Source organism: Callospermophilus lateralis, chromosome 18, assembly GCF_048772815.1.
Source record: "Callospermophilus lateralis isolate mCalLat2 chromosome 18, mCalLat2.hap1, whole genome shotgun sequence".
Taxonomy (NCBI): Eukaryota; Metazoa; Chordata; class Mammalia; order Rodentia; family Sciuridae; genus Callospermophilus; species Callospermophilus lateralis.
The window spans coordinates 10077275-10104741 of record NC_135322.1 but is presented as its reverse complement, the minus strand read 5'-3'; the positions used below and the strand labels follow the sequence as shown (position 1 = coordinate 10104741).

At 40.0% G+C, this 27467-nt stretch overlaps 1 protein-coding gene across 1 annotated transcript in view; it reads left to right on the top strand.

Moving 5' to 3' along the window:
• LOC143383142 (insulin growth factor-like family member 4) overlaps positions 1 to 20463 on the top strand; it is a 57550-nt gene extending 37087 nt beyond the window's left edge. The window contains exons 2-4 of the mRNA XM_076837497.1: positions 17684 to 17734; positions 17832 to 18090; positions 20421 to 20463. Coding sequence (XP_076693612.1) covers positions 17684 to 17734; positions 17832 to 18090; positions 20421 to 20463 — 353 coding nt within the window. The remainder of the gene's footprint in view (positions 1 to 17683; positions 17735 to 17831; positions 18091 to 20420) is intronic.
• Positions 20464 to 27467: the final 7004 nt, after the last annotated feature.

Below are 27467 nucleotides of genomic sequence, written 5' to 3'. Positions count from 1 at the left end.
TTTTGAAAGGAGCCATGTGCTGCTGAGAAGAAAGGGTATTCTCTTGTTGAAGGGTGAAATATTGTATATATTCTATATATGTCAATTAAGTCTAAATTATTGATTGTATTATTGAGTTCTAGTTTCTTTGTTCAGTTTTTGTTTGGAAGATCTATCCAATGGTGTGTTAAAGTCACCCAAAATTATTGTGTTGTGGTCTATTTGACTCTTGAACTTGAGAAGAGTTTGTTGATGAACACAGCTGCTCCATTCTTTGGGGCATATATATTTATAATTGTTAAGTCTTGTTGTTGTATGGTTCCCTTGAGCAGTGTGTAGTGTCCTTCTTTATCCTTTTTGATTGACTTTAATTTGACGTCTACTTTATTTGATATGAGGATGAAAACCCCTGCTTGCTTCACAGTCCATATGAGTGGTGTGATTTTCCCCAACCTTTCACTTTCAGTCTGTGGATGTCTTTTCCTATGAAATGAGTCTTTTTAAAAATTTTTTTTATTAGTTGCTTAAAACATTACAATGATCTTGACATATCATACATTTGATTCAAATGGGGTATGAATTCTTATTTTTCCACGTGTACAGATTGCAGGATCACATTGGTTATACAGCCACGTTTACACATACAGCCATACTAGTGTCTGTTGTATTCTGCTGCCCTCCCTATTCCCCCTCCCCTCCCCTCCCCTCCCATCACCTCTCTCTACCCAATCTACTGTGACAAATTTCTCTCTCTCTTTTTTTTCTTCCCCTTCACACCATCTTATATGTAATTTTGCATAACAATGAGGGTCTCCTTCCATCTTCCATGCAATTCCCCTTCTCTCTCCTATTCTCACACACCTCTAATCCCTATTTAATGGTAATCTTCTTCTCATGCTCTTCCTCCCTATCCCATTTTGGGTCATCCCCCTTATATCAAAGAAGACATTCGGCATTTGTTTTTTAGGGATTGGCTAGCTTCACTTAGCATAATGTGCTCTAATTCCATCCATTTCCCTGCAAATGCCATGGATTTTGTTATTTTTTAGTGCTGAGTGATATTCCATTGTATATAAATGCCACATTTTTTATCCATTCATCTATTGAAGGGCATCTAGGTTGGTTCCTCAGTCTAGCTATTGTGAATTGTGCTGCTATGAACATTGATGTAGCTGTGTCCCTGTAGTATGCTCATTTAAGGTCTTTTGGGTATAGTTCAAGAAGGGGAATAACTGGGTCAAATGGTGGTTCCATTCCTAGCTTTCCAAGGAATCTCCATACTGCTTTCCAAATTGGCTGCACCAATTTGCAGCCCCACCAGCAATGTACAAGAGTACCCTTTTCCCCACATCCTCGCCAGCACTTGTTATTGTTTGACTTCCTAATGGCTGCCAGTCTTACTGGAGTGAGATGGTATCTTAGGGTGGTTTTAATTTGCATTTCTCTGACTGCTAGAGATGGTGAGCATTTTTTTTGTGTATTTGTTGATTGATTATATATCCTCCTCTGAGAAGTGTCTGTTCAAATGCTTGTCCCATTGTTGATTGGGTTATTTGTTTCTTGTTTAATTTTTTGAGTTCTTTGTATACTCTGGAGATTAGAGCTCTATCTGAAGTGTGAGGGGTAAATATTTGTTCCCAGGATGTAGGCTCCCTATTTACCTCTCTTATTGTTTCTCTTGCTGAGAAAAAACTTTTTAGTTTGAGTAAGTCCAATTTGTTGATTCTTGATTTTAACTCTTGTGCTATAGATGTCCTATTAAGGAATTTGGAGCCCGAAACCACGAGATAGAGATTAGGGCCAACTTTTTCTTCTGTTAGACACAGAGTTTCTGATTTGATATCAAGCTCCTTGATCCATTTTGAGTTAACTTTTGTGCAAGGTGAGAGAAAGGGATTCAATTTCATTTTGTTGCATATGGATTTCCAGTTCTCCCAGCACCATTTGTTGAAGATGCTATCCTTCCTCCATTGCATGCTTTAGCACCTTTGTCTAATATAAGGTAGTTGTAATTTTGTGGATTGGTCTCTGTGTCCTCTATTCTGTACCATAGTGGTCTACCCGCCTGTTTTGGTACCAGTACCATGCTGTTTTTGTTACTATTGCTCTGTAGTATAGTTTAAAATCTGGTGTCGCTATACCACCAGTTTCACTCTTCCGGCTTAGAATTGCTTTTGCTATTCTGGGTCTTTAATTTTTACAGATGAATTTCATGATTGCTTTTTCTATTTCTGTGAGGAATGCCGTTGGGATTTTGATTGGCATTGCATTAAACCATAGAGTACTTTTGGTAATATGGCCATTTTAATGATATTAGTTCTGCCTATCCATGAGCAAGGTAGATCTTTCCATCTTCTAAGGTCTTCTTCTATTTCTCTTTAGGGTTCTGTAGTTTTTGTTGTATAATTCTTTCACCTCTTTTGTTAGGTTGATTCCCAAGTTTTTTTTGTTTTGTTTTTTTTTTTTTGAGGATATTGTGAATGGGGTGGTTGTTCTCATTTCCGTTTCAGAGGATTTGTCACTGATATACAGGAATGCCTTTGAGTTATGCATGTTGATTTTATATCCTTCCACTTTGCTGAATTCATTTACTAGCTCTAGAAGTTTCTTGGTAGAACCTTTTGGGTCTGCTAGGTATAGGATGTCATCCACAAATAGTGCTAATTTAAGTTCTTCTTTTCCTATCTTTATGCGTTTAATTTCTTTCATCTGTCTAATTGCTCTGGCCAGTGTTTTGAGAAATATGTTGAATAGAAGTGGTGAGAGAGGGCATCCCTGTCTTGTTCCAGATTTTAGAGGGAATGCCTTCAATTTTTCTCCATTTAAATGATGCTGGCCTGAGGTTAGCATAGATAGCTTTTACAATGTTGAGGTAAAACTAGGTATCCCTAGTTTTTCTAGTGTTTTGAACATAAAGGGATGCTGTACTTTGTCGAATGCTTTTTCTGTGTCTGTAGAGATGATTATATGGTTCTTATCTTTAAGTATATTGATGTGGTGAATAACATTTATTGATTTCCATATATTGAACCAGCCTTGCATCCCAGGGATGAATCCTACTTGATCATGATGAATGATCTTTTTGATATGTTTTTGTATCCAATTTGCCAGAATTTTATTGAGGATTTTTGTATTTATATTCATTAGAGATATTGGTCTGTAGTTTTCTTTCTTTGAAGTGTCTTTGTCTGGTTTTGGAATCAGGGTGATGTTGGCCTCATAGAATGAATTTGGAAGTGCTCCCTCTTTTTCTATTTCCTGAAATAGCTTGAAAAGTATTGGTATTAGTTCTTCTTTAAAGGTTTTGTAAAACTCTGCTGTATACCCATCCGGTCCTGGGCTTTTCTTGGTTGGTAGTCTTTTGATGGTTTCTTCTATTTCTTCAATGATATTGGTCTGTTTAAGTTGTGTATATCCTCCTGACTTAATCTGTGCAGATCATATGACTTAAGAAATTTATCAATGCCTTCACTATCTTCTATTTTATTGGAGTATAAGGTTTCAAAATAATTTCTAATTTTCTTCTGTATTTCTGTAGTGTCTGTTGTGATATTGCCTTTTTCATCCCGTATGCTAGTAATTTGAGTTCTCTCTCTTCTTCTCTTCGATAGCATGGCTAAAGGTCTGTCGATCTTATTTATTTTTTCAAAGAACCAACTTTTAGTTTTGTCAATTTTTTCAATTGTTTCTTTTGTTTCAATTTCATTGATTTCAACTCTGATTTTAATTATTTCTTGCCTTCTACTACTTTTGCTGTTGTTTTGCTCTTCTTTTTCTAGGGTTTTGAGATGAAGTGTGAGATCATTTATTTGTTGGTTTTTTTCTTTTTTTGAGGAATGAACTCTAAGCAATGAATTTTCCTCTTAGAACTGCTTTCATTGTGTCCCATAGATTCTGATATGTTGTGTCTGTGTTTTCATTTATCTCTAAGAATTTTTTAATTTCCTCCTTGATGTCTTTTGTAACCCATTGATCATTCAGTAACATATTGTTCATTCTCCAACTGATATAGGATTTTTCCTTCCTTCTTTTATAGTTGATTTCCAGTTTCATTCCATTATGATCAGATAAGATGCATGGTATTATCTCTACTCCTTTATAATTTCTAAGAGTTGCCCTGTAACATAATATATGGTTTATTTTTGAGAAGGATCCATGTGCTGCTGAGAAAAAAGTGTAACTGCTTGATGTTGGGTGGTATATTCTATATATGTTGATTAAGTCTAAGTTATTCATTGTATTATTGAGTTCTATAGTTTCTTTATTCAACTTTTGTTTGGAAGATCTGTCCAGTGGTGAGAGAGGTGTGTTGAAGTCACCCATAATTATTGTATTGTGGTCTATTTGACTCTTAAACTTGAATTTGTTTGATGAACCTAGTTGCACCATTGTTTGGGGCATATATATTAATGATTGTTAAGTCTTGTTGGTGTATGGTTCCCTTGAACAGTATGTAGTGTCCTTCTTTATCCCTTTTGAGTAACTTTGGCTTGAAGTCTATTTTATTTGATTCAAGTATGGACACCCCTGCTTGCATCCAAGGTCCATGTGAGTGGTATGATTTTTCCCAATCTTTCACCTTCAGTCTGTGTATGTCTTTTCCTATCAGATGCATCTCCTGTAGGCAGCATATTGTTGGATCTTTTTTTTTATCCATTCTACTAGCCTATGTCTCTTGATTGGTGAGTTTAAGCCATTAACATTTAGGGTTACTATTGAGATATGGTTTGCACTTCCAGCCATATTTGTTTATTTTTGTTACTTAACATGATTTGTTTTTCCTCTTTGATTAGTTTTTCCTTTACTGTACTACCTCCCTCTGTTAGTTTCATTGTTATTTTTCATTTCCTCTTCATGTAATGTTTTGCCAAGGATGTTTTGAAGAGCTGGTTTTCTAGCTGCAAATTATTTTAACTTTTGTTTATTGTGGAAGGTTTTAATTTCATCTTCAATCCTGAAGCTTAATTTTGCTGGATACACAATTCTTGGTTGGAACCCATTTTCTTTCAGTGTTTGAAATATGTTGTTCCAGGATCTTCTAGCTTTCAGAGTCTGTGTTGAAAGATCATCTGTTAACCTAATTGGTTTACCCCTAAATGTAATCTGCTTCCTTTCTCTTGTAGCTTTTAAAATTCTCTCCTTGTTCTGTATGTTGGGGATCTTCATTATAATGTGTCTTGGGGTAGATCTCTTATGATTTTGCACATTTGGCATCCTGTAGGCTTCTGGGATTTAGAATTCTGTTTCATTCTTTAAGTCTGGGAAGTTTTCTAGTATTATTTCATTGAACAGATTGCTCATTCCTTTGGTTTGGACCTCAATACCTTCCTCTATCCCAATAACTCTTTAAGTTTGGTCTCTTTATGTTATCCCATATTTCTTGGATGTTCTGTTCATGGTTTCTTAACAGTCTCGCTGAGCTATCTATGTTCTTTTCAAGTTGAAATACTTTGTCTTCATTGTCTGATGTTCTATATTCTAAGTGTTCTACTCTGCTGGTAATACTCTCATTTGAGTTTTTAATTTGGTTTATTATTTCCTTCATTTCCAGGATTTCTGTTTTTTTTTTTTATATCCTCTGTCTCCCTGTAGAGTTGACCTTTTGCTTCTTGGATTTGTCTATGTAATTCATTGTCAAAATGATCTTTCATTGTCTGATTTTGCTGTCTATTGTCTTCCTTGAGACTCCAGATCATCTGAAGCATGTAAATCCTGAACTCTTTATCCAACATTCCATCTGCTGCAGATATTACCTCTTCTAATGTTGAATTGACCTGCATTGTTTGTCGTCCTTTCTTTCCTTGTCTTTTCATACTGCTCACGTTTCTTTCCAGCTTTGTGAAACCATTGTGTTATTGATTTTCCCCCTATATATTTATATTGCTCTTGTATAGTTCTGAAGTCTCTCTTTTGTGGAGAAAGACAATGTTAACAGTTCCCAATGCCAGTAGTACATCATCTAAGCAAAAGTTTTCATTATTAGTACATTTAGAGCTAGACTCTATGTCTACAAATGTTGGTTTCAATTATCATTTAAAAATATAGTCATTAGTTTCACAAAAGGCATACCATTTCTGATAGCATGAAGAAAACTGAATTTCAGGTGTAGGATGTTATGTTTAGGGGGAAAGGAGTGAGGGTATGGGGTTAATCTAACTTAGCAACTTTGGAGAGCTCTAACTAATAGATGGGTAATTTTTGGAAGAATGTATAGATTCAAACTCCTATCTGTATTTAGATTACCCTACTTATAAATAGTAAAATTTAGGGGTTGAAAGTGGGATAGAAGGAGTAAGAAGGAAAAAAATAACAAGGAAAGAAAGAAAAAAAGAGAGAGGGAAAAAGAAAACAAGAGAAAAAAAGGAAAAAAAGGGGGGGAGGGAGGTGGGGCATATGCAATTCCTCTATATTATATTATTCTAGTGATTCAGTTGTTAAAGGCCTTTTTCACAAACAATTCTTGGTTTCACATATGTTGAGGTTGTGAGGACCAGAGGGGGAAGGGTAGAGGAGACTGGATGAATGGATGAAAAGAGAGAGAGAAGAGAAAAAAAGAAAGAAAGAAAAAGTCTCTCAGAACTCTGTTTTCTTTTCTTCCAGTAGGTGGTGTTGTCTATTCCTAGTTTGAGTCTCTGCATTCAGTTTGGTGGAGGTAGCCAGTGTGAGAGGACTTGAGCTTCCACCTGTGGCCTCTCTATTCTTATTCTCTGAGATGTAAACCAGGCACCTGATCTGCCGCAGAACCGAGCTGATGGCCATGCCCACCGGTTGATGGGATTTAAGGGTTGGTGGGATTTTTCAAGATGGGTTCCATTTGTTTTTCTCATAAGGTGTTTGATGAGGTGTGGGGGGGTGTTGGGGAGAACTTATGTTTGTCCAGAGCTTGGTCGGGTGACCTGCAAGCCTAGCCTCTGTGTTGTGTGCCTCCTTCAGTATGCACCCCAGCGCCCCACGCCAGCCCCTCCTCCGGGTCTGCCATGGGCCAGCTATGGCTGGGCCGCTCCTCCAGGTCTGCCAGGTGGGTGGTTGGGCCCCTCCTCCGGGTTGGGTCTGCTGGGTGACCTCTGGCCCTTCCTGCCTCCGGGTCGGGTGTGGTCTGCCTACCACACGGGTGGGCGGCTGGCTGGGTCCTTCCTGCCTCCGGGTCGGGTGGTCTCGAGATCAGTCTCTTAGAGGCAGCATATTGTTAGGTCTTTTTTTTTTTTTAAATCCAATCTGCTAGCCTATGTCTTTTGATTGGTGAGTTTAGGCCATTAACATTCAGGGTTATTATTGAGACATGATTTGTATTCCCAGCCATTTTTATTTATTTTTTATATTTAATGTGACTTGGTTTCTCTTCTGATAGACTTTCCTTTAGTGTAATACCTTCCTCTGCTGATTTTCATCTTGTTTTTCATTTCCTCTTCTTGGAATATTTTGCTGAGGATGTTCTGTAGTGCAGGCTTTCTAGTTGTAAATTCTTTTAACTTTTGTTTATCATGGAAGATTTTTATTTCATCATCAAATCTAAAGCTTAGTTTTGCTGGATATATATTCTTGGTTAGCATCCATTTCTTTCAGGGCTTGGTATATATTGTTCTATAGTCTCCTGGCTTTGAGGGTCTGGGTTGAAGAATCTGCTAGATATGAATTGGTCTCCCCCTATATGTGATCTGATTCCTCTCTCTTGTGGCTTTTAAGATTTTATCCTTATTCTGTATGCTAGACATTTTAATTATAATGTGCCTTGGTGTAGGTCTGTTGTAATTTTGTATATTTGGTGTCCTGTAAGCCTCTTGTATTTGGTTTTCCAATTCATTCTTCATGTTTGGGAAATTTTCTGATATTATCTCATTGAAGAGACTGTGCATTTCTTTGGCTTAAAACTCTGTGCCTTCCTCTATCCCAATAACTCTTAGATATGGTCTTTTAAAAAATATTTATTTTTTAGGTGTAGATGGACACAACACAATGTCTTTATGCTCTCTCATAATTCTTGGATGTTCTGTTCATGGTTTCTAACTTTCTTCACTGTGTGATCCACTTTATTTTCCAGATTGTATACTTTGTCTTCATTATCTGATGTTCTTTTCTTCCAAGTGATCTAGTCTGTTGGTTATGCTTTCTATTGAGTTTTTTATTTGATTTATTGTATCCTTCATATCCAGGATTTCTGACTGTTTTTTTTTCAGAATCTCTCTCTCTCTCTTAATCTTTTGCTACCTGTGTTTGCTCTCTTATCTTATTGTTGGAGTGATCAATTTTTGCCTTTATTTGCTCATTTAGGTCATTCTTTAATTTACAGATCATTTTAATTATGAACCTCCTGAACTCCTTCTCTGACATTTCATCAACTTCATTGTCCATGGGTTCTGTTATTACAGTGTCCTGGTTTGTTTGGGACACTTTCCTCCATTGTTTTTTCATGTTGTCTATGTATCTTCGTTTCTTACAGTGTGGATCTGAGACATTACAATTTCTTCCCTATATTCTTGTAGTACCCGTGCAAATTGCCTGTGCCTCACCTTGATGTTGGGCTTCCAGACCCTGACGGTGTCCCTTTGTGTATGCTACTGCAACTAAGGTTGGTGGTGGCAATAAGCAGAGGTAACTCGAGATAATAGTTAAGGTGCCCCAATATGGAAGTGATGTCTTACAGAGACAGGGCTGAAAGAGTAAGCCTCTCACTCCCTTTGCGATACCTTCTCTGAGATGCAGTTGCTTCTAGATCCTGTCTGTTGTCAAAAAGATACAGGTCACTTCCATCTTGGGACACTGCAGCTATGGCGATGACTGCAGTGTCCCAAGATGGAAGTGGGTTAGGCTTAGGCTACCAGGTGAGGGAAGCATGAACTCGGACCTACCCTGGACCTGGGTCCTGCACAAGTCAGTGTGGATGGATCTGGGCCAGGCCTAGGCTCTCCTGATAGTCTGCTGGCCGGAAGAGGTGGTCCTGTGCTGGAGGCTGGGTGCCTGCCAGTGGAGGAGTGGACTGGAGCCTACTGTGAGCCTGGGTCCCATGTTGACTGGTGTGGGCAGTCTGGGCTGGGCCTCTACTCCCACGGTAGTCTGCTGGTCCTAAAAAATAAATATTAAAAAAATATATCTTAAGGGCTGGGGCTGTGATTCAGTGGTAGAGTACTTGCCTAGTATGTCTGAGGCACTGGGTTCGATCTCCAGAACCACATAAAAATAAATAAATAAAAGTATTATGTCCATCTACAACTAAAAAAAATACAATTAAAAAAATACTGTGCCTATACTGAACACGAATAGATATTTGGTTGTCATTATTTCCTAAGTACTAAAGTATAACAACTATTTTCACAGCACTTACGTTGTATTAGTTAATGAGTTATATTTTGAATATGAGGTGGCCCTAAAGCTCATTGTGAGACAATGCATGAAGGTTCAGAGGAGAAATGATTGGGTTGTGAGAGTCTTAACCAATCAGTGAATTAATCCCTCATGCAATTAACTAAGAGGTAACTGGAGGCAGATGGACTGTGGCTGGAGGAAGTGGTTGGTTAATTGGGGGTGTGTCTATGGGGTATATATTTTGTATATGGAGAGTGGAGCTTCTGTCTCTGCTTCCTGGTCATCACGGTGTAAGAATCTTCCCTCCACCACCTTCTCCTGCCACAGTGTTCAGCCTCGCCTTGAGCCTTAAGGAATGAGCTGACTTTCTAAGGACAAAGACCTCTGAAACCATGAACCCTCCAATGAAACTTCTCCTCTACAATTGTTCTGGTCAGATCCTATAGTCACAGCAGCAAAAAAAAAGCTGACTAAAACAGTTACAAAATTAATCTAGAGAAAAAGTATACAGGAGGCTGTGCATATGTTCTAGGCAAACACTTTGCCATTGTATATGATAGTTGAAAATCCTTGAATTCTGCTATCTCCAGGGGTTCCTAGAGCCAATCCTCCCAGGATACCAAGGGACATCTGTACTGGTATAAATCAGTGACTGAAAAAAATAAATGAGAGGGCAGGGACACATCTCCAATGCAGTCACATCAAAGATGGAGACAGCAAATTCCATATTTTTTGTATTTATTTTATTTATCTATTTTTAAGTGGTGCTGAGGACTAACCCCAGCACCTTGCACGTGCTGCACTCTACCTCTGAGCCACAATCCCAGCTCTGAAAAGATGTATTCTTTTTTTTTTTTAAAGAGAGAGAGACACACACACACACACACACAGACAGAGAGAGAGAGAGAGAGAGAGAGAGAGAGAGAGAATTTTTTAATATTTATTTTTTAGTTTCCGGCGGACACAACATCTTTGTTGTATGTGGTGCTGAGGATCGAACCCTGGCTGCATGCATGCCAGGCAAGCACGCTACCGCTTGAGCCACATCCCCAGCCCAAAAGATGTGTTCTTTATGTACAGAAATGACACTGTGGGTGGCCTTCCTTCCCCCAAATCAATGACCCCAGTCTAATTATGGAAAAAATATCAAATACCAAGAGAGGCATGTTCTACAAAACAGCTTGCTGGTACAACTGGAAACATGAAATCAAGGAAAGTCTGAGAATCTGTCACAGTTTAGAGGAGACTAAGGAAACTCAAAAACTAAGTGCAATGTGTTGCCCTGGAACAGAAAAAGGACATTAGGTTACAATGAGATCTGAACCTGAGGTCTTTAGTTCATAACCATGCTTGAAAATAGTTTCACTAATTTTAATGTGTATCATAACCCTAACATTAGGACGGTCTTCCACAAACACCGTGGACGGTTGCAGACATGTAAAGCTGAGAACCTCACGGTGACATGTGGCTTTAGCAGGGACAGGAATGTTGAAGATTTCTTATCTGAACTTCCCTGTCAGAGCACTGATAATTCTATTTCGTGTGAATTTTCATATCCCCTGTCCACTTTCAGCCAAAGACTGGCTGCAGCTGAGCTGGGGGCATGGCGCATCCGTAGGTGCAGGTGGAGCTGATCCCGCGCCTCTGTAGGGCTCCCAAGGGTTAGGGTTCCAAGCGCAGACTGTGGCCGGTGACTCCGGTGCTGGGCTGGAGGACAGGCTGGGGTTGGAGGCGGGACACGCACGCACGTCCTGATCCTCACAGGTGTGACCTGGCTCTCAGCCGGCTGAGGAGGTTCACGCTGTCTCCAGTCTTCCCCGAGAGTGCACCTAAGTGACTTGCATAGGTTGCAAAAGCAGGTGTGCTGCAACTCGCTGGACTCCACTTTTGAGGCGAGGAACTTGGACAGCCTGACACTAAGGAAAACAACCACAGCACGATTTGACACAGCACCGAGGCCACCAAATCCCAGCCACTGCTTCAGTCCCAGTTCCTGCAGCATCCCAAGCGTCCAGAGCGTCGGAGACAGCAACAGCTACTGACGAGTAACACCAATGAGGTGACAGCGGCAGCAATTTGGCCTTCTCCACCTTAGGCGCTGCTGTGTGGCGCGAGCCAGCACTACCTGAGGCCCTGCGGGCTGCAAGTCTGCGTGTCACTGCGTACTCTGAGCAGTCGCCTGCTGCCACCTAGGAGAGAATACCGGCATGCCTCCGAAAAATCCTGGAGAGAGCGATGGACACATTTTGAAGTTTTTTGTTGTTGTTTTGTTTTTACCACTGAGCCACATCCCCAGCCCTTTTTATTTTTATTTTCTTAATTTTAATACAAGGCCTTGATCAATTGCTGAGAGGCTGGTTAAGTTGCTGAGATTGGTCTTGAACTTGCAATCCTCCAGCCTCAGCTTCCCCAGTAGCTGGGGTTACAGGTATGAGCTACCATGCCAGGCTTGAGAATATTAAAGTGATAGAGTACTGTGCCTTTGATCCCATAAGTAAATGACATTATAACCTATAATGGAAGAGTTTGGAAAAGACAACTCACAAAATGGGAGAGAATGTATGCTAACAATACATTAGATAATAAATTAACACCCTCCCCCAGGTCATAACTCCCTGCATCTTTGTAAACCAGCGTCAGCATCTGTTGCTCCAGAGACAAAAAGCAAACAGCACAAGGAAGAGTCCTCGTCAGCTGCTATCATTGCCAGTGAAATGCAGTCAGTGCTGTAGACACAAACCCAGTTTCCATCATAACAGGTAGGAGGCATTTTGAGTCTGTGCTTTTCTACTGAACAGTTTTATTATGACACTCAACACAGTAAGTTTTGGGCCAAGTACTATTCACAGTGAAATTGTGAATCATCCACCTTGGCTTGGTGACGGGCACATGGGGCACCATGTTTGGCTCCTTCTGCTAGCCACCTTGCCAGTCACTTCTGTGGGGCACCATCAGCATGCTGTGTTGTGGTCCTGGGTGCCAACAGTGCCACTCCCAGAGTCCACATGTTTGCATGAGGAAGCAGCACAGGCCATAGTTCCTCTGTGCTGCTCACAGCCAGATGAATGGGGCTCAGCTGTTCTCAGTCACTGCTCGGATGTGTTTGACCTGTAATGAAAGTTTCCGAGTAATGCTTTTGTTCCAAACACTAAGTACTGTAATGCATGTAAGCTCTTGTGGTGCCTGGCACCTTGCAAGAATTCAGTGGTTCACTGTTGTGACAGTATGGTTATGACAATAAAAAGGTGAAGTGACGAAAAAGACAAAGTAGTACCCAGAATATATAAAGAACTCTTACAACTCAACAACAAACAACCCAATTTACAATTAGATGAAGGTCAAGAATAGACATTAATCCAATGGGGAAAAATACAAATAAGGAATAACCATATGAAAACGTGCTCATCATCACTAATCACTAGGGAAATGCAAATCAAAACTACAAGTGGCCGGTGCCCACAGCATCTCTGAGCCCTGATGGCAAGCCAGAGTACACTTTTCCCCCTTAGTATGTGAATGCTAGTATGAATCCAATGAATCTGTTGCTGCTCTGACCTGGCAGTTGTAAGTAGAAAGAGATGCACAATACAAAAACTCAGAAGAGGTACAAATTTGTTCTTTGGAAAGATAGATAAAATGTAAAGTGAATTTGGGGCTGTTGTGGGGCAACAGAACTTGTGGAAATAAGAAAAATCTACATGGGAATTAACTCTGAATCCATGGCTCAAGACAGAAGAATAATTTTTCATAGAAAGCAAACCTTTTGGGAGTAAGCACACTTTTAGTTCCCAGCGAACAACAAAGAAAATCCCTACTTCTGCCAAATGACTCTGATCTTACAGTCTGGTTTTACCAAAGTGTTACAATAGCAGCCCTCAAACAGAAACGCTGAGGCCTGTTCTAGACATCTCTCAATTCCATCCACTTCTGTCTCCCCAATTTCTCAACTCTGTAAGATTCTGTTTTACTGCAAAGTCTTCCAAAAATTATCCCCTACTCATTTTCCCAGAGTTGGATTCAGGACAAATATCTTCTGTACCAAAATACCATACTTATAGAATTCATTCTACTCTGTTTCTGGACCTGTGCTGGATGATATTTTGGGTTTCATCCCTAAAATATCTTTATGTAGATATAATTCATACTGCTATTGTGGGTGGAAGATCTCAGGTCAATTGCTGTATTAACAAACTAACTCAAAATATAGTGGCTGGAGACAGCAACAATAGCATTATTCTCCCAAGACTCAGCTGAGTCAACTGATTCTCACTTGGGATTTCTCATGCAGATAAGTGGTGGCTGAGGCTGGCACCACTGAAGGTCACTCAAGTACTTCCATATCTGATGCCTTGGAAGGGTTATGGTGCAGATTAGCCCAGCAAATAACCGTCCAATGCATACAGGTACCAATAGCTGGTGTCAGCCCTTAAGATTCCAACACACACTGACATGCTCAGTAACAAGAGACTCCTCCCAGGGAAACCAGTGTTCATTTTTTACAATGCTTTTGAAGTATGAGTTGCACATGTTCTCTGGAGCTGTGCAGAATCACAGTCCTTTTAATAAAAAATCTAGGGTTTTTTAAATGTTAAAGAATGCTGCCTAATGACACACTCCACGTGTACTTTATTTTAGCCTACAATGGTTCCAAAGAAACAGCATTGGGATAAGATAACTCGAAGCCAACTGACCACAGAGCGAAGCCAAAATCGCTTGTGAACTTTTCCTCCAACATCTCCATGAACCTGAATTAACAAGTTCAATATAAACCACAGGATCTTTCCACATGCATCAATAATGAACCCTTCCCACGCTAACCAATTGGTCTGTGACTTTTAGTCCTTTTTTTTATAACTGTTATAGTATCATTTAAGCGTGAGGTCAAGCGCGAGTTAAAAATGCACCAAACACAGCTGTATATCACATTCATATTCTCCCAAAAGAAGAGCCCACTTCTGCGTGGGTTTTTAAAAATGAAATCCCAGCAGTGAACACTAGTGGGCATGAAGAGACGCTCTACGAAGGGGGAGCCTCAGGGGCAGATGTGCCGGAGTTTGGCCAAAATTCTTCATTTGTCATACGAGGAAATTGTGAGTGCGACCCTGGAGGCATGACAAGTGTCCAGTGTTATGGTCTGAATTAATCAATACAATTAATAAGTTATAGATTATAGAATAGAAAATATAGATTAATAAAATAGTAAGTATAGCCATAGTGACCTCATCTTTATGGTTCCCATCTGAAACTGTTATATCAGCTGTTTTAAAAAATATATTAAAAAGTTGTTTTTCTGTGCTTCACACATCTGCAAATGGACTCAAACAATCTAGCATGTACAACCACAACTCTGCTTAAAACCAGACTGTGGTTTTCTGACTCTGCTCTGCTCACTGATTTTTTCAGCCCTTGGATCCTACTTGCTTGCAATTCACAGATTCCATAGAATGCGTTTTTCTTCCCTAAATATTGTAACCACAGACAGCCTGGTGCGCTTTTATAAAAAGGCCGTTTGGGCATGGCAGAGCGTCCTTAGCCAGGAAAACATAAATAAAATAAAATACTTTCATGTGCACTGTAAAGATTTTCGTGGAGATAACTTCATTTGACTTAGGTTGTCATGTTTCCACAGGAAGTATTTTTTATAGTAGAAATTGATGCAGAGAAGAATACCCACACACTGAAAATCAGAGAGAATTTCACTCACTCCCTTAGATACTCACTCCCTTAGATGTCCTGGTTTTATGAGGCTGCTGGGTAGAGGGTGGGGGGACCCCTATCTACTGGCAATAGCAGGCATCCATGTTCCTGAGACCCCTCCTGTTTCTCAGGTTCTGTAATGTTGTCTCTTCATAGAAGAGCTCATTTACCCACCCCCCCAACTCTCCCCTATTTCCCTTTTGTGGTCACCTCCTACTAGCCCCTGGAAACTGAAGGCTGTTCTCCATCCCTTGCAATTTGACCTTTCCAACAATATTAGGTAGATGATTGACACAAAATGTAGTCTTTAGAGAGTGGCTTCTTTCTCCACACATAATGTCTTGGAGATCCATCCAAGTCATTTCCAGTGCCTGTGTTGATAGTCCCCCCCCTTTCATTACTGGGTTGTATAGATATATCAGCTTGTCTATGAATTCACCTATTGATGGACATTTGTGTTGTTTTCTATTTGGTATTATTACCAGTAAAACTGCCACGAACATTCTTGTGCTTTTTTGTGGGCACAAGGTTTTGTTTCACTGGGATTACTATTCAGGAGTGTGAGAGGTGGGTCATGTGGTGAGTGAATCTTTAATTAAAAGAAACTGCCAAAGTGTTTCCCACTTCTCATTTCAGCTGTTCAAGCTAGGGTAGAGAGTCCCTAAGTCTCTTATACTGCCCTTGCATCTTCCATCCATCCTCATTTCAAGGATCAGTTCCAGGAGATTTTCTGTGGGTTTAGGGAAATGGCTCCCCTTATTCCCTGATGGTCCTACATGTCTCCACCTGTACCATGTGGGCACGAGGGCTGCCACCCTGTCAATATAATTTTCATCTCTTCTAAAGAGATTGCCACAACGAAGCCTCTGCTCCGTCTGAGGCTTTCCACCTCAGCCCCAAGGTCAGGGAAGTTGTGTAGCTGTAGCAGGGCATTCTTGGCAACAGTCTCTGTTTTCTTGTTTCTGTCACTGGATCCCTTTGATCAATTGTCATCCTGTGCAAAGGACATGGGAAGCTGGCATCTGTGGCTCACTTTGCTTTGTCTATGCAAGTAACAAAACTGTCTGACTCTAAAAAGATCTCACTTTTGTTGTGGTATTTGTTTGGTTGCTGGCAGAATCTATCAGCCCCAATTCTTGCTTGACAGTACGTTCCATGAGATTTTCAGGTGCTTTAGTTATAAAGATTAATTCTCCTGCTGATCGCCCTTATTATTTTCTTCTACAGTTAGTTTGTTCACTCAGGATTTCTTTCTCATGTGTCATGAATTTCTGGGTTGCCAGCTCAGAGTCATAAATGCGGCATCAAGTTAATCATCTAAGATGGAAATGATCTGTTTTCCCAGAGCTGTTTTGTGTAATAAATGTGTGGCAGTCACCCAAGGGTGTTCTTTACAAGCAGCACTCCTGTTGGGGTGTAGGGGACAGGGGAAGGCGTGGTGAGAAACTGACAAGTGTCCCACATTGTATTCTGTGACACCCCCACACACACACACAGACACACCTGCAGAGGGAGGGGAGGCGGACGAGTCTTCACGCGTGGGCAGATCAATCAAGTACTGCACACCAGTTTACAGAGGAGGAACAGGAGCCTCCCTACTGTTACAAAGCGCTTCTGTGACTCTAATGCTTCTGCCTGATCCCTCCTTCACCCTCCCTTTCACTGTGACCCAGAGGAAGCCCCTGGAAAACAGGGTTGGGGAGAGCCACAATGTCATACTACTCCAGGTCACACACATAAGAGTGATGGTGACAACAGAATAATAGTAAGAAACATGGATGGGACATTTCTAGGACAAGGAATTGTGCAAATAGAGGTGCTGTCCTTCCTTGTGCTCTGTGAACCCCAGAGCTCTATCCTGACTCTCTGTCCCTTTTTTGTTCTCTCTGGCCTCTGCTCTTCCTCTACTCTAGGCTGAAACTTCATAATTCCCCCCAAATTCCTGAAGAACTCTACACAGTTCAGATGGAGAAGTGGACTGAGTTGCAGGTGAAGAGAGCCCTTGAAACTTCCAGGGTGAGGAGCATGGGATGCCTAGAAACAGCCAGTGGTTGGTGGGTGGTCTGCACACAAAATTGGGGTTCCCCTCAGCAGCATTGGAAAAAAAGGCACTCACCAGAGTCATAATTTTGAAAGGGTAGCATGTGGCAATCAATCTGAAAACAGGTATGTGGATTCATATGCAGGACCTTGGCCCAGCTCTTCCCACAAGGCACCGCCTCTGTTGCAACACAAGATGGGAGGCCCCCACTTTGGACTCCTCCCTAGGCATTTCATTACCCCTTTATAAGCCACAGCCCAAGGTCCCACATATTTTCTCTGCTGCTCAGCCTCCTCCTGCTCTGCAGCCGAAGCAGAACCATGCTGCTCAGCATCTATGGTAAGGAGACTCCACCCCAAGTTGAGCCTAAGTGTTCTCTCACCCCTTTGTTCCTCTGAACTCAGTTCTCTCCTCTGTCTACTGCCCCCTGTCTTTCCTGACTGCACTGCAACCCTCTGTCCACCTGCAAATTTCAGAAGCCTCACTCTTTCTAGAGCCTCCCTGCATTCCCTCACCTGCCAGCTCTGACCTGACCCCACAGTCGGTCTCAAAATCCACTCAGCCATTGCCGTCACCCAAGAAGCTCAGTGACATCATCTTTTGGCCCCTGATCACGGCCAGTTGGCTACACCCCCAGAGTCACTTTAATTTCCCTTCTATTCTCAGCTGCTGTCTTCATGTCTGAACTCCTGGGCTCAACACCCTCAGGAGTCACAGGTGAGAACAGGTGGGGTGAGGAGGGGGGAGATGGCTCTGTGGACGGGGGCAGGTACTAGGCTGGTCCTTGAAGCCCACCCAGCTCTGACTCTTCCAGATACTGGTCCATGGCTGTGCCAGCCAGCACCCAGGTGTGGGGACCACATCTACAACCCCTTGCAGAAGTGTTGTGACGATGACACCATCCTGCCCCTGAACCGGACCCGCCTGTGTGGACCCTACTGCATCTACTGGCCTTGCTTTGAGCTCTGCTGCCCCGAGTCTTTTAGTCCCCAGCAGAAGTTTGTTGTGAGGTTGAAAGTTCTGGGTGTGAAGTCCCAGTGCCACTCATCCCCCATCTCCAGGGACTGTGGCAGGTAAGGACCCTGCCTCTGGCTGTGGGATGGGGCAGGGGAGATGGAAGGAGGAGGGCAGTCTGGATGTCTACACCTCACATTTTGAAAAACCATTGCCCTGTGGTCTAAAGGCTTAATCAAATCTTTTTTTTTTTTTTTTGTTCCATGGGTGCTTAACAACCAAGCCACTTCCCTAAGCCCTTTTTTTCCAGTTTAGTTTTTATGTGATTTATTGTTTTTATTTGTTCTTTATAGATACACCTGACAGTAGAGTATATTTTGACAAATTGAACATACATGGAGTATAACTTCCCATTCTTGCAGTTAAACAAGATGCAGAGTTTCACTGGTCATGTATTCATATATGAACGTGGGAAAGTTATGTCTGATTCATTTCCTAATCCCATCCCACCTCCCTTTCCTTCATTCCTCTTTGTCTAACCCAATGAATTTCCATTTTCCCCCCTGAATACATACTTATTGTGTGTTAGCATCCACATATCGGAACATTTAGCCTTTAGTTTATTAGGATTGGGTTATTTCACTTAGCATGATAGTCTGTAGTTCCATCCATTTACTGGCAAAAATCCTAAGTTCATTCTTCTTTATGGCTCAGTAATATTCCATTGTGTATATATACCACATTTTAAAAAATCATTCATCCATTGAAGGGCACCTAGGTTGGTCCAAAGCTTTGCTATTGTCATTTGAACTTCTATAAACATTGATGTGGCTGATTTTAAAAAACTATAATGTGCTGATTTAAAAAAAACTATAATGTGCTGATTTTAATTCCTTTGGATATATAAAGAGAAGTGGGATAACCGGGTCAAGTGGTGGTTCCATTCAAATTTTTCTGAGGAATCTCCATACTGCTTTCCAGAGTGTGTACATCAATAAATTGCTGGTAGTATTGCAAATTGTTGCAACCACTCTAGCCATTTTTTAATTTTATTTAGAGACAGGGTCTTATTAAGTTCTTAGGGCCTCACTAAGTTGCGGAGGCTGGCTTTGAACTTGCAATCCTCATGCCTCAGCCTCCCAAGCTGCTATGATTACAGGCATGCACCACCACATCTGGCTCAAATCTTTTTATTCATCTTCTTGTCTATGATTTATAATTTCTTGTTTTCTCCTTCTTTGTAGCAGAGGGATGTTTTCTCAAAGAAGATACAGAAGACAAGCATCTTTCACTAAGGCAACTTCTCAGAAGTTAAACTAATTGTTTGTCAGTTAAATTTTCATATATGCATGTTTGTGATCTGCTATTTGCTGATTTAATGAGTCTCTGAATGACAGAGTCCCCTCTGGTTGCCAGCTGTGGTTTGCCTAAGTGTCCTCCAGAGGCCCACATGTTGAAAACGTGGTTCTCAGGAGGGTGCTATTGGGAAGGGGTGGGACTTTGAGACATGGGACCTAGTGGGAGGCTCTCAGGTTATTGACAGGGTCCAGTTGGGGAGTGAGGTCATGGTATAAGGGGGACAGTTTCTATTTATAAGTGCACAGATTCTGCTTGCTCATTCCCAACATGTTCAAGTGAAAAGCTTCATGACAGTTTTGCCCTTTTCTTCCTGTTTTAGTCAGCTTTTTGGCTGCTAACATTAAAAGACCAAACAAGAACAATTTTAAGGGAGGAAAATTTATTTGGAGGCTTATGATTTCAGTGGTCTCAGTCCACAGATAGCAGGCTCCATTCCTCAGGGCTTGAGGTGAGGCTGGACATCATGGTGGAAGAGTGTGGCAGAGGGAAGCAGCTCACATGATGATCAGGAAGCAGAGTCCACTCTCCAGATTCAAAACATATACCCCACAGTCACAATGACCCACCTCCTCCAGCCACACCCTACTCACCTTCAGTTACCACTCAGCTAATCCCATCAGAGGATTAATTCACTGGTTGGGGTAAGACTCTCAGAACCCAACCATTTCTCCTCTAACCCTTCTTGCATTGTCTCACATGTGAGCTTTTAGGGACACCTTACATCCAAATCATAAGAATCAACTCCTAGTCCCCAAAACCTTATGTTTATTTCAGAATGCAAAACAATTTTGTCCATTCGCAAGAGTCCCTATAATCTTCAACAGTTCCAGGATTTCCCAAAAGTTTAAGCTCAGAGTCTTCTCTGATACTCGGGGTAAAACTCACATCATGAGCTCCTGTAAAAATCAAAAGTGATTTTCAAGTATCCAATATAAAAAGATACAGAGTGAATATTTCCATTCACAAAAATAGAGGAATAGAATGAAGGGGTAGCTGCAGCTTTAGCTTCCTCCTTACATCTCCATGCGTTACCCTCTCAGGTGCAACCTGCAGGGACTCCCACCCTGCTTCACTTTTCCTGGCTTTCCAGGCCTTACTTTGAAATCGTGGTGGAAGCTTCCATGACCCCCTAATTCCAGCAGCTTGCAATCCTGCACAATCATTCCCATGTATTTGACACAAAGATCTGCCACCCTCTGGAGCAGTAGCCATGCCTCCAGGGACCATTGCTGTAGCAGTCTCTGGATGCCAGGGTAACTGAGCTTGTTGAAAAACTTCCTAGGCTCCCTGTGTGCCCCACTGGTTTCTTCTCAAGAGAACTTTTACTTTTACTCCCCTGAGTCTGAGATGGGTATGGTCTCAAGCCATCTTTCTTATGGTCTCTGGGCAAAGCCTTTAGCATTTCTTTAGTAGTGTTAATGTCTTGAACAACTGCAACTTTCTTAGCCCCAGTTTTATTCCTATCCTTAAAGATCAAGGTTTTTCAAATATTTCTGCTCTGCTTTTGACTACTGAATATTACAATAAACTTGTCTAAAAGCTGCCAGCAGTATCTGTGCTGTGCCTAAATGTATGTTACCTAGATATTTTTCTGCCAGATTATGAAGTGCATTGTTTTTAAAATCAGCCTCACAGAAAGTCTCAGGACACGGGCAAAATGCAGACAGCTTCTCAGCCAAAACTAATGTCCTCTATTTCAATTACAAATAGTGTCCTCCTTTTCCTCTAAACTCACTTGAGTCCTGTCTTCCCTGCCCATGGTCCTGTTACCATTCTAGTCTCCTGAGTTCCCACCAGAATTGGCCATAAAGCTCCTCTTACAACTGTCTAAAGCATTTCCAGCTTGTACTGCTACACATCTCAAAATTCCTCCTACCAATTCCAAAAAGCTCCAAAAGCTTCTGATCCATGTGGTCAAGTTAATCACAGCAATGACCCCACTCTTGTTACCAATTTCTGTTTTAGTCAGCTTTTTTGATGCTGTGACAAAACACTTCTTCCTTGTTGACTCTATTACATTGAAATTATCCAGTGAGCCAGGTGCAGTGGTGCATGTCTATAGCCCAGGGACTAAGGAGGATGAGGCAGGAGGATTACAGGTTCAAGGCCAGCCTTGGAAACTTAGAAAGATCCTGTCTCAAAATAAAAATAAAAGGACTGGGATGTCCTCAGTGGTCAAGTGCCCTTGGGTTCAATCCAGAAACAAAATGAAGAAGGAGAGGGGCTGGAGTTGTGACTCAGTGGTAGAGCACTTGTCTAGCTTGTGTGAGGCACTGGGCTTGATTCTCAGCACCACACATAAATAAATGAATAAAATAAAAGCCCATCAATATCTAAAAAATATTTTTAAAAATGAAGAAGGAGAAGGAGAAGCAAAAGGAGAGAAAGGGTAAGAGGGGAGAAGGAGAGGGGAGAGTAAATTATTCAATGAGAAATCTTCCCAAGAAATACAGCAGCCCACAAGACCTTGTTCTGCTTTCACTCGGCTGTCATAATCAAACATCAGTCTTCTGAGTGACTTTGACCCTCTTGGCATGCTGGGTCTCCCTTCTTAGGATCTATGAGTGTAATCAATCCTTTCATTTCATATAACCCTGAGTGTAATGTCCATGGCCATGTTAGAATGGGGTCTTACTTTCATTTACACCATAGGGTTCTCTTGTCTGTCCCTTTTCTTAGCCATTGCTCTTTTGTCTTCCTGTCATTCCATTTTAATTTACCATGCTCACTAGGTTTTTAATTAGTTAACCCAGGGAAGAAAACAGGACACCCTTAATTCTTTATGTGTGTCTACATTGTCTTTTGTTGTTAAATATTTGTGGAATTTTATTGTTGAAATAATACATTTTCAGAATCTAACTTACACAGAGAAGATTTCCATGATGAACAATACTCATTTCTGTAGACTTAAAGATGTTGTCCAAGAGAGATCCTTAAGTCTTCCACTATTTAGCATTGGAAAGAGGATTTTTGTGGCAGTAAGTTGACTATAAACTTAATAAAACCCTGTGTCTGGGACATCATCACCTTTGCCTCAGATATGACACTTTCAATGGAAGTTAGTGATCAGAGTAAGCACCTGAAAAGATATCAAGTAGAACTCCATTTTAAAAAATTATGTGATTTGTAGTTATGCATACATAGTAGTTGGGTTCATTTTGACAAAATTATATACTGTGAAATTTGATTGATTTCATTTCAATCTCCAGTAGCCCCCCACCTTTTCCCTTTCCCTCCTCCCTGACCCTATTCTCCTTCCTCTACTTTAGTAGTATTTTCTTCCTTCCTTCCTTATTTCTTTCTTTATGATTATTGCTTTATAGATATACATAAAGGTAGAATTCACCAGGGTATATTTACACATGCACACAGCAGTGATTTTGTTAAATTTGTTCCAAATTTCCTCCTCTTTTCTGTTCCTCCTCTCTCCCTCTCATCTAGATATGTTTATGATATCAGCCCCCACTCTTCTGCTTTTTATCATTTTTCTGTAGCTTCCACATATAAGAGAAAATATTTCATCCTTGACTTTCCGAGTGGCTCATTTTACTTAGCACTTAGCATGAAACTCTTCAGTTTCACCCAAATATTTGGAAAATTCCATAATTTCATTCATCTTTGTGGCTGATAAGACTTTATTTTGTATATATACCCCATTATCTTTATCTACTCACCTGTTGGTGGTCATATGGGAAGGTTCCATAACTTGGATATTGTGACTTTTGCTGCTATAAATATTGATTTGCCTGTATCATTATACCATGCTGATTTTAGTCTTTTGAATAAATACCAAGCAATGAAATAGCTGTATCATATGGTGGTTCCATTTCTGATCTCATGGGGCATCTCATGCTTTCAGAGTGGTTGTATAATTTGCAGTATGAGTAACGTTTCCCCCAACATCCTCAGCAGCCGTTATTATTATATGTATTCTTGATAATTGCCATTCTGACTGGAATGAGATAAAATCTTAGTGTAGCTTTGATGTGCATTTCCTTGATTTCTAGAGATGTTGACCATTTTTTCATACATTTGTTGGCCTTTAGTGTTTCCTTTTCTGAAAAAAATGTCTGCTCAGTTAATTTGACCATTGGATCTTTATTTTATTATTTTATTTTTTTGTTTTTGTTTTTATGGTGTCGAGATTTTTGAGTTCTTTATATATTCTGGATATTAATTCCCTGTCAGAGGAGTAGTGGAAAAGATTGTCTCCCAGTTTGTAGACTTTTCCTGTTCTTAATTGTTTCCTTTGCTGTGCAGAGGCTTTTTAATTTAATGCCACACCACTTGTTGTTTCTTGATTTCATTTCTTGAGATTTAGAGGTCTTGTTAAGAAAGTTGGTGCCTGTACCAGTATGATGGAATGTTGATTTCACACTTTTTCTAGCAGTTGCAAAGTTTGGGGGATGATTTCTAAGTCTTTGATCCACTTTGAGTTGACTTTTGTGCAGGGATCTAGCTTAAAACTTCTACATAGGGATATCCAGTTTCCCTAGCACCATTTGTTAAAAAAGCTGTCTTTTCTTAATGTATATTTTTGGCAACTTTTTCAAGTATCAGATAACTGTAAGCATGTGGGTTTGTGTCTGTGTCTTCCATTGGTCTTCTTGTCTCTTTTGCTTCTAGTACTATGCTGTTTTGGTTTCTATAGATCTGTAGTATTATTTGAGATCAGGTATTGTGATGCCTCCTGCATTGCTTTTCTTGCTCAAGATTGCTTCAGTTCTTTGGGGTCTCTTCTTCTTTCAAATAAATTTTAGGACTGTTTTCACTAGTTCTGTGAAGAATGTCATTGCTTGCTTGATTGTGTACTCTGTTTTTGGTAATATGGCCATTTTGACAATATTAATTTTGCATATCCATGAATATGGTCTTTCCATCTTCCGGGTTCTTCAATTTCTTTCTTTGGTGTTCTCAATTTTTTAATGTAGATCTGACAGAATCAGATCACACTCTTGTGATTCAGTGGCCTTCTTGTCAGCCTGGCACCGGAGTCTCCAAGCCACACCCGCGCTTGGAAACACCAGCACCTGGAGATCTGCAGCTGCTGTGCATTTGCTCTGGCTGCACCTATGAGTGCAGGGCTCCACCCAGCTCAGTGTCAGCCTGGCTTTGGCTCAGGAACCTTCCAGAGAGGACGAGGGATGTGAATAGCCATTGTTGTCTTCCCCAGGAAAGTTCAGATGAAAGATCCTCCTTGGCATTCCTGTCTCTACTGAAGACGGATGCCACCGTGAGGTTCTGGGCCTCACGTGAGGTTGCAGCCATTGTCTGCAATGTCCGTGACATCGGTGGAAGATTGTTACAAATCAGAGAAGAGCCTCCCTGCATCTGTCCTACCTGTCTGTTCTCCCAGCAGCAGGTCAGCAAAGGAGAAGATGCACGGGTAGACTCCAGCTTGGGAGACAGAAAGGCGCCTGTATCCTGTCATGTCAATCTGCAGGGAAGATAGAACAAAATGTAACTTTATTTATTTTTTGCCTTCCATATTTTCTTATTGGTGCATTATAGTTGTATTTAATGCCAGGATTTGTTGTTACATATTCATACATGCACACAATATATCAATATAACTTTGCAAAATGTAACTTTTAAATTAAGATTATTGTTTTCACTTTTATATATTTCTGCAATATTAACCTGATCATGAGGACATTTATTGAGCATTAATAAACTAGAATCACAGAACAAATTTTAAAAATTTTTATTTAAAGGTCTCAAAATATCTTTATATCTTAAAATATTATCCTTTAAATAGGTGTTTTTTAATTGTCTTTTAAAAAAATAGGATTAAGGTTACTTCCCAGTATAGGTAGTGACATACAAGTCTTACAATTGATTCAGTCAGAGAATCCCAAATGATATAAATGAATTTTTAATAAACCTTGTAATCTTTATAGATCAGAATTTGACATATAACTTTAGTTTAGAGAACTTTGGTTCTAACAAAAAGTTTTCTCAAATTTTATACCTCCAAACCCCATATATCCAGTAAATTTATGAAATTAATATGTAAGAATTAGTAATAATTATCATGATTATTAATTTTTTGAGTCAATTAGTTTTAATTTCTAAAGAAAACTTTCAAAATTGAAACTCGAGGTAGTATTTGAAGACAATTATTGTTTATTTGAGGATTAGATTCACTAAAAATTGGTCCTGTCTTAAACACTAAGAAGTATTAGATATAAGTTAATATTTGAGTAAACTCCGTCATGTCAGAATGTGAACAAAAATCTTAAGTTTACATCAGCATAACAAAATCAGGAAAATAATCTGAAATATCCTATAGTCTATATTTGTAGTCAGTCTAGTTATACATATATCTATTTTTGCAATTATTTTGACTTTTTATATTATCTGTCCAGATAATTATATAAATATAACCCTATTCAGGAAAATTCCTTTATCATTAAAATCTTAGAATATATAAAGACCTCTTCTTTTTACCCAAAGATTTCTTTCTTTCTTTCTCTTATGACTCTCCAAAGTGTGTTTCCTCTACTTCTCCTCCTTATATAATTCTTCCTAGGCTATATTTGGAATAATTCCTGTAAATCTTAGAATCTAAATAATTGTTATTTTTTAATAAAAAGAGATAATTTAAATGAAATGCCTTTTGGACATCTCTGTTAATAAAATTATATCTGTATTTTATAGTAAATTATGTTTATCTTAAATATTTATAACTATAAAAGGCAAAGCATCAGATAAATGCATATGTAAAAAGTATAAACTATGTGTTTTCTGTTGAGGAAAAATAATTAGAAGCAAATAGACACATATATGTTAATTATCTTATGAAAAGATATAGATTAGTTAAATGCCTGGAAAAATATGCATTAAAAATAAAAGTATAGCTTATGTTTATCTTGTGAAACCATATGGTTACTTTTAACTAAGTATGTCTTATGTCTATGTGACTTCACAAAATTTCTATGCACATATCTGTCTATATTCTATACTTGCATAGTTAGAAACCAAGAGAATAAGAATATTTGACTGCCATAAGAGGTTGTGAGAAAACTCAGATTGCTGGCCTTTTTTTAAATCTTGTGATGATAAAATATACTCTTTTAATCTCCAAAAATAAAATACAAGAACGCATATGTATCTCTTATAAATGTTACATTGATAAGCTCGAATTCAAGATTCCCAAAAGACCACCAGAGACCAAGATTGATGTAAGCAGCAAAGAGGTGTTTATTGCGAGCTAGCTCAGTCCTCCATGCACACAGTAACTGGTGACGCTGAGAGGCCGCGAGCCCAGGGTTTGCAGCAGTTTTATACGCTCTTTGGGGAAGGCAGGAACTTCACATACATCATAGCATCTCTTAGCAAATCATCACACACCGTCAGAAAATCATAAAACAACTCTAAAACATGATTAGCACATTCACTGGTGGGAACAAATTGGGTAGGGGTGATTGGTTAGTACAAGAGAGGATTCCTTTGAACTTTGGTTTAAGCCACGAGGGGTGTATGTGCTAAACCACATGGTTTCCCAACATGTTATCAACCACCATAAACTATTGGGAGGGTCATCTGGCATCCCAGGTATTTCCCTGTCTCATGCTGATTGGTGGCTGCTAGGGGGTTGCTATGGGTCCTCATCTAGCCTGACTGAGTCAGGGACACCTGGCGCAGCAGATCTCTCCTGTTATTTGTGGACAATCAACTCAACAGGGTGGGTATGTGCCTAGGAGTGCTCTGGGGTTTTTCTAAGGACAAGGGTCATGCCCCCTTCCTTGGTCAGGCTTTGCTCTGAGGTAGAGGCTGGTTTCTCAAAAATGGAGTCGCATCAGTTTCTCAACATTACTTCTGCAATTTTTCTTTAGTAATACAGCAATAAAGAATTTTTAAGAAAACCTGTCGAGGGATAAAAATAACTATTTAGCTTTGAGAACACATTAGGATTAGGGCTGTAATGTAGGTGCCTGTTGAACCATATTTTGTCTGAAAAGAAAATCTTTCATTAGTCTTGATAGGTGGCATTTTTATGTTAAATGCAGGCTCTGTGGCAATTCAGGTAGCAGGCCTGTGAAACAGGAAGTACAGGTTAGTAATTAGGAGGCAGGACTAAAGCCCTGTTTGAGTGACAATGAAAGAACCAATGGAAAGCCAGTGAAAAATGCGG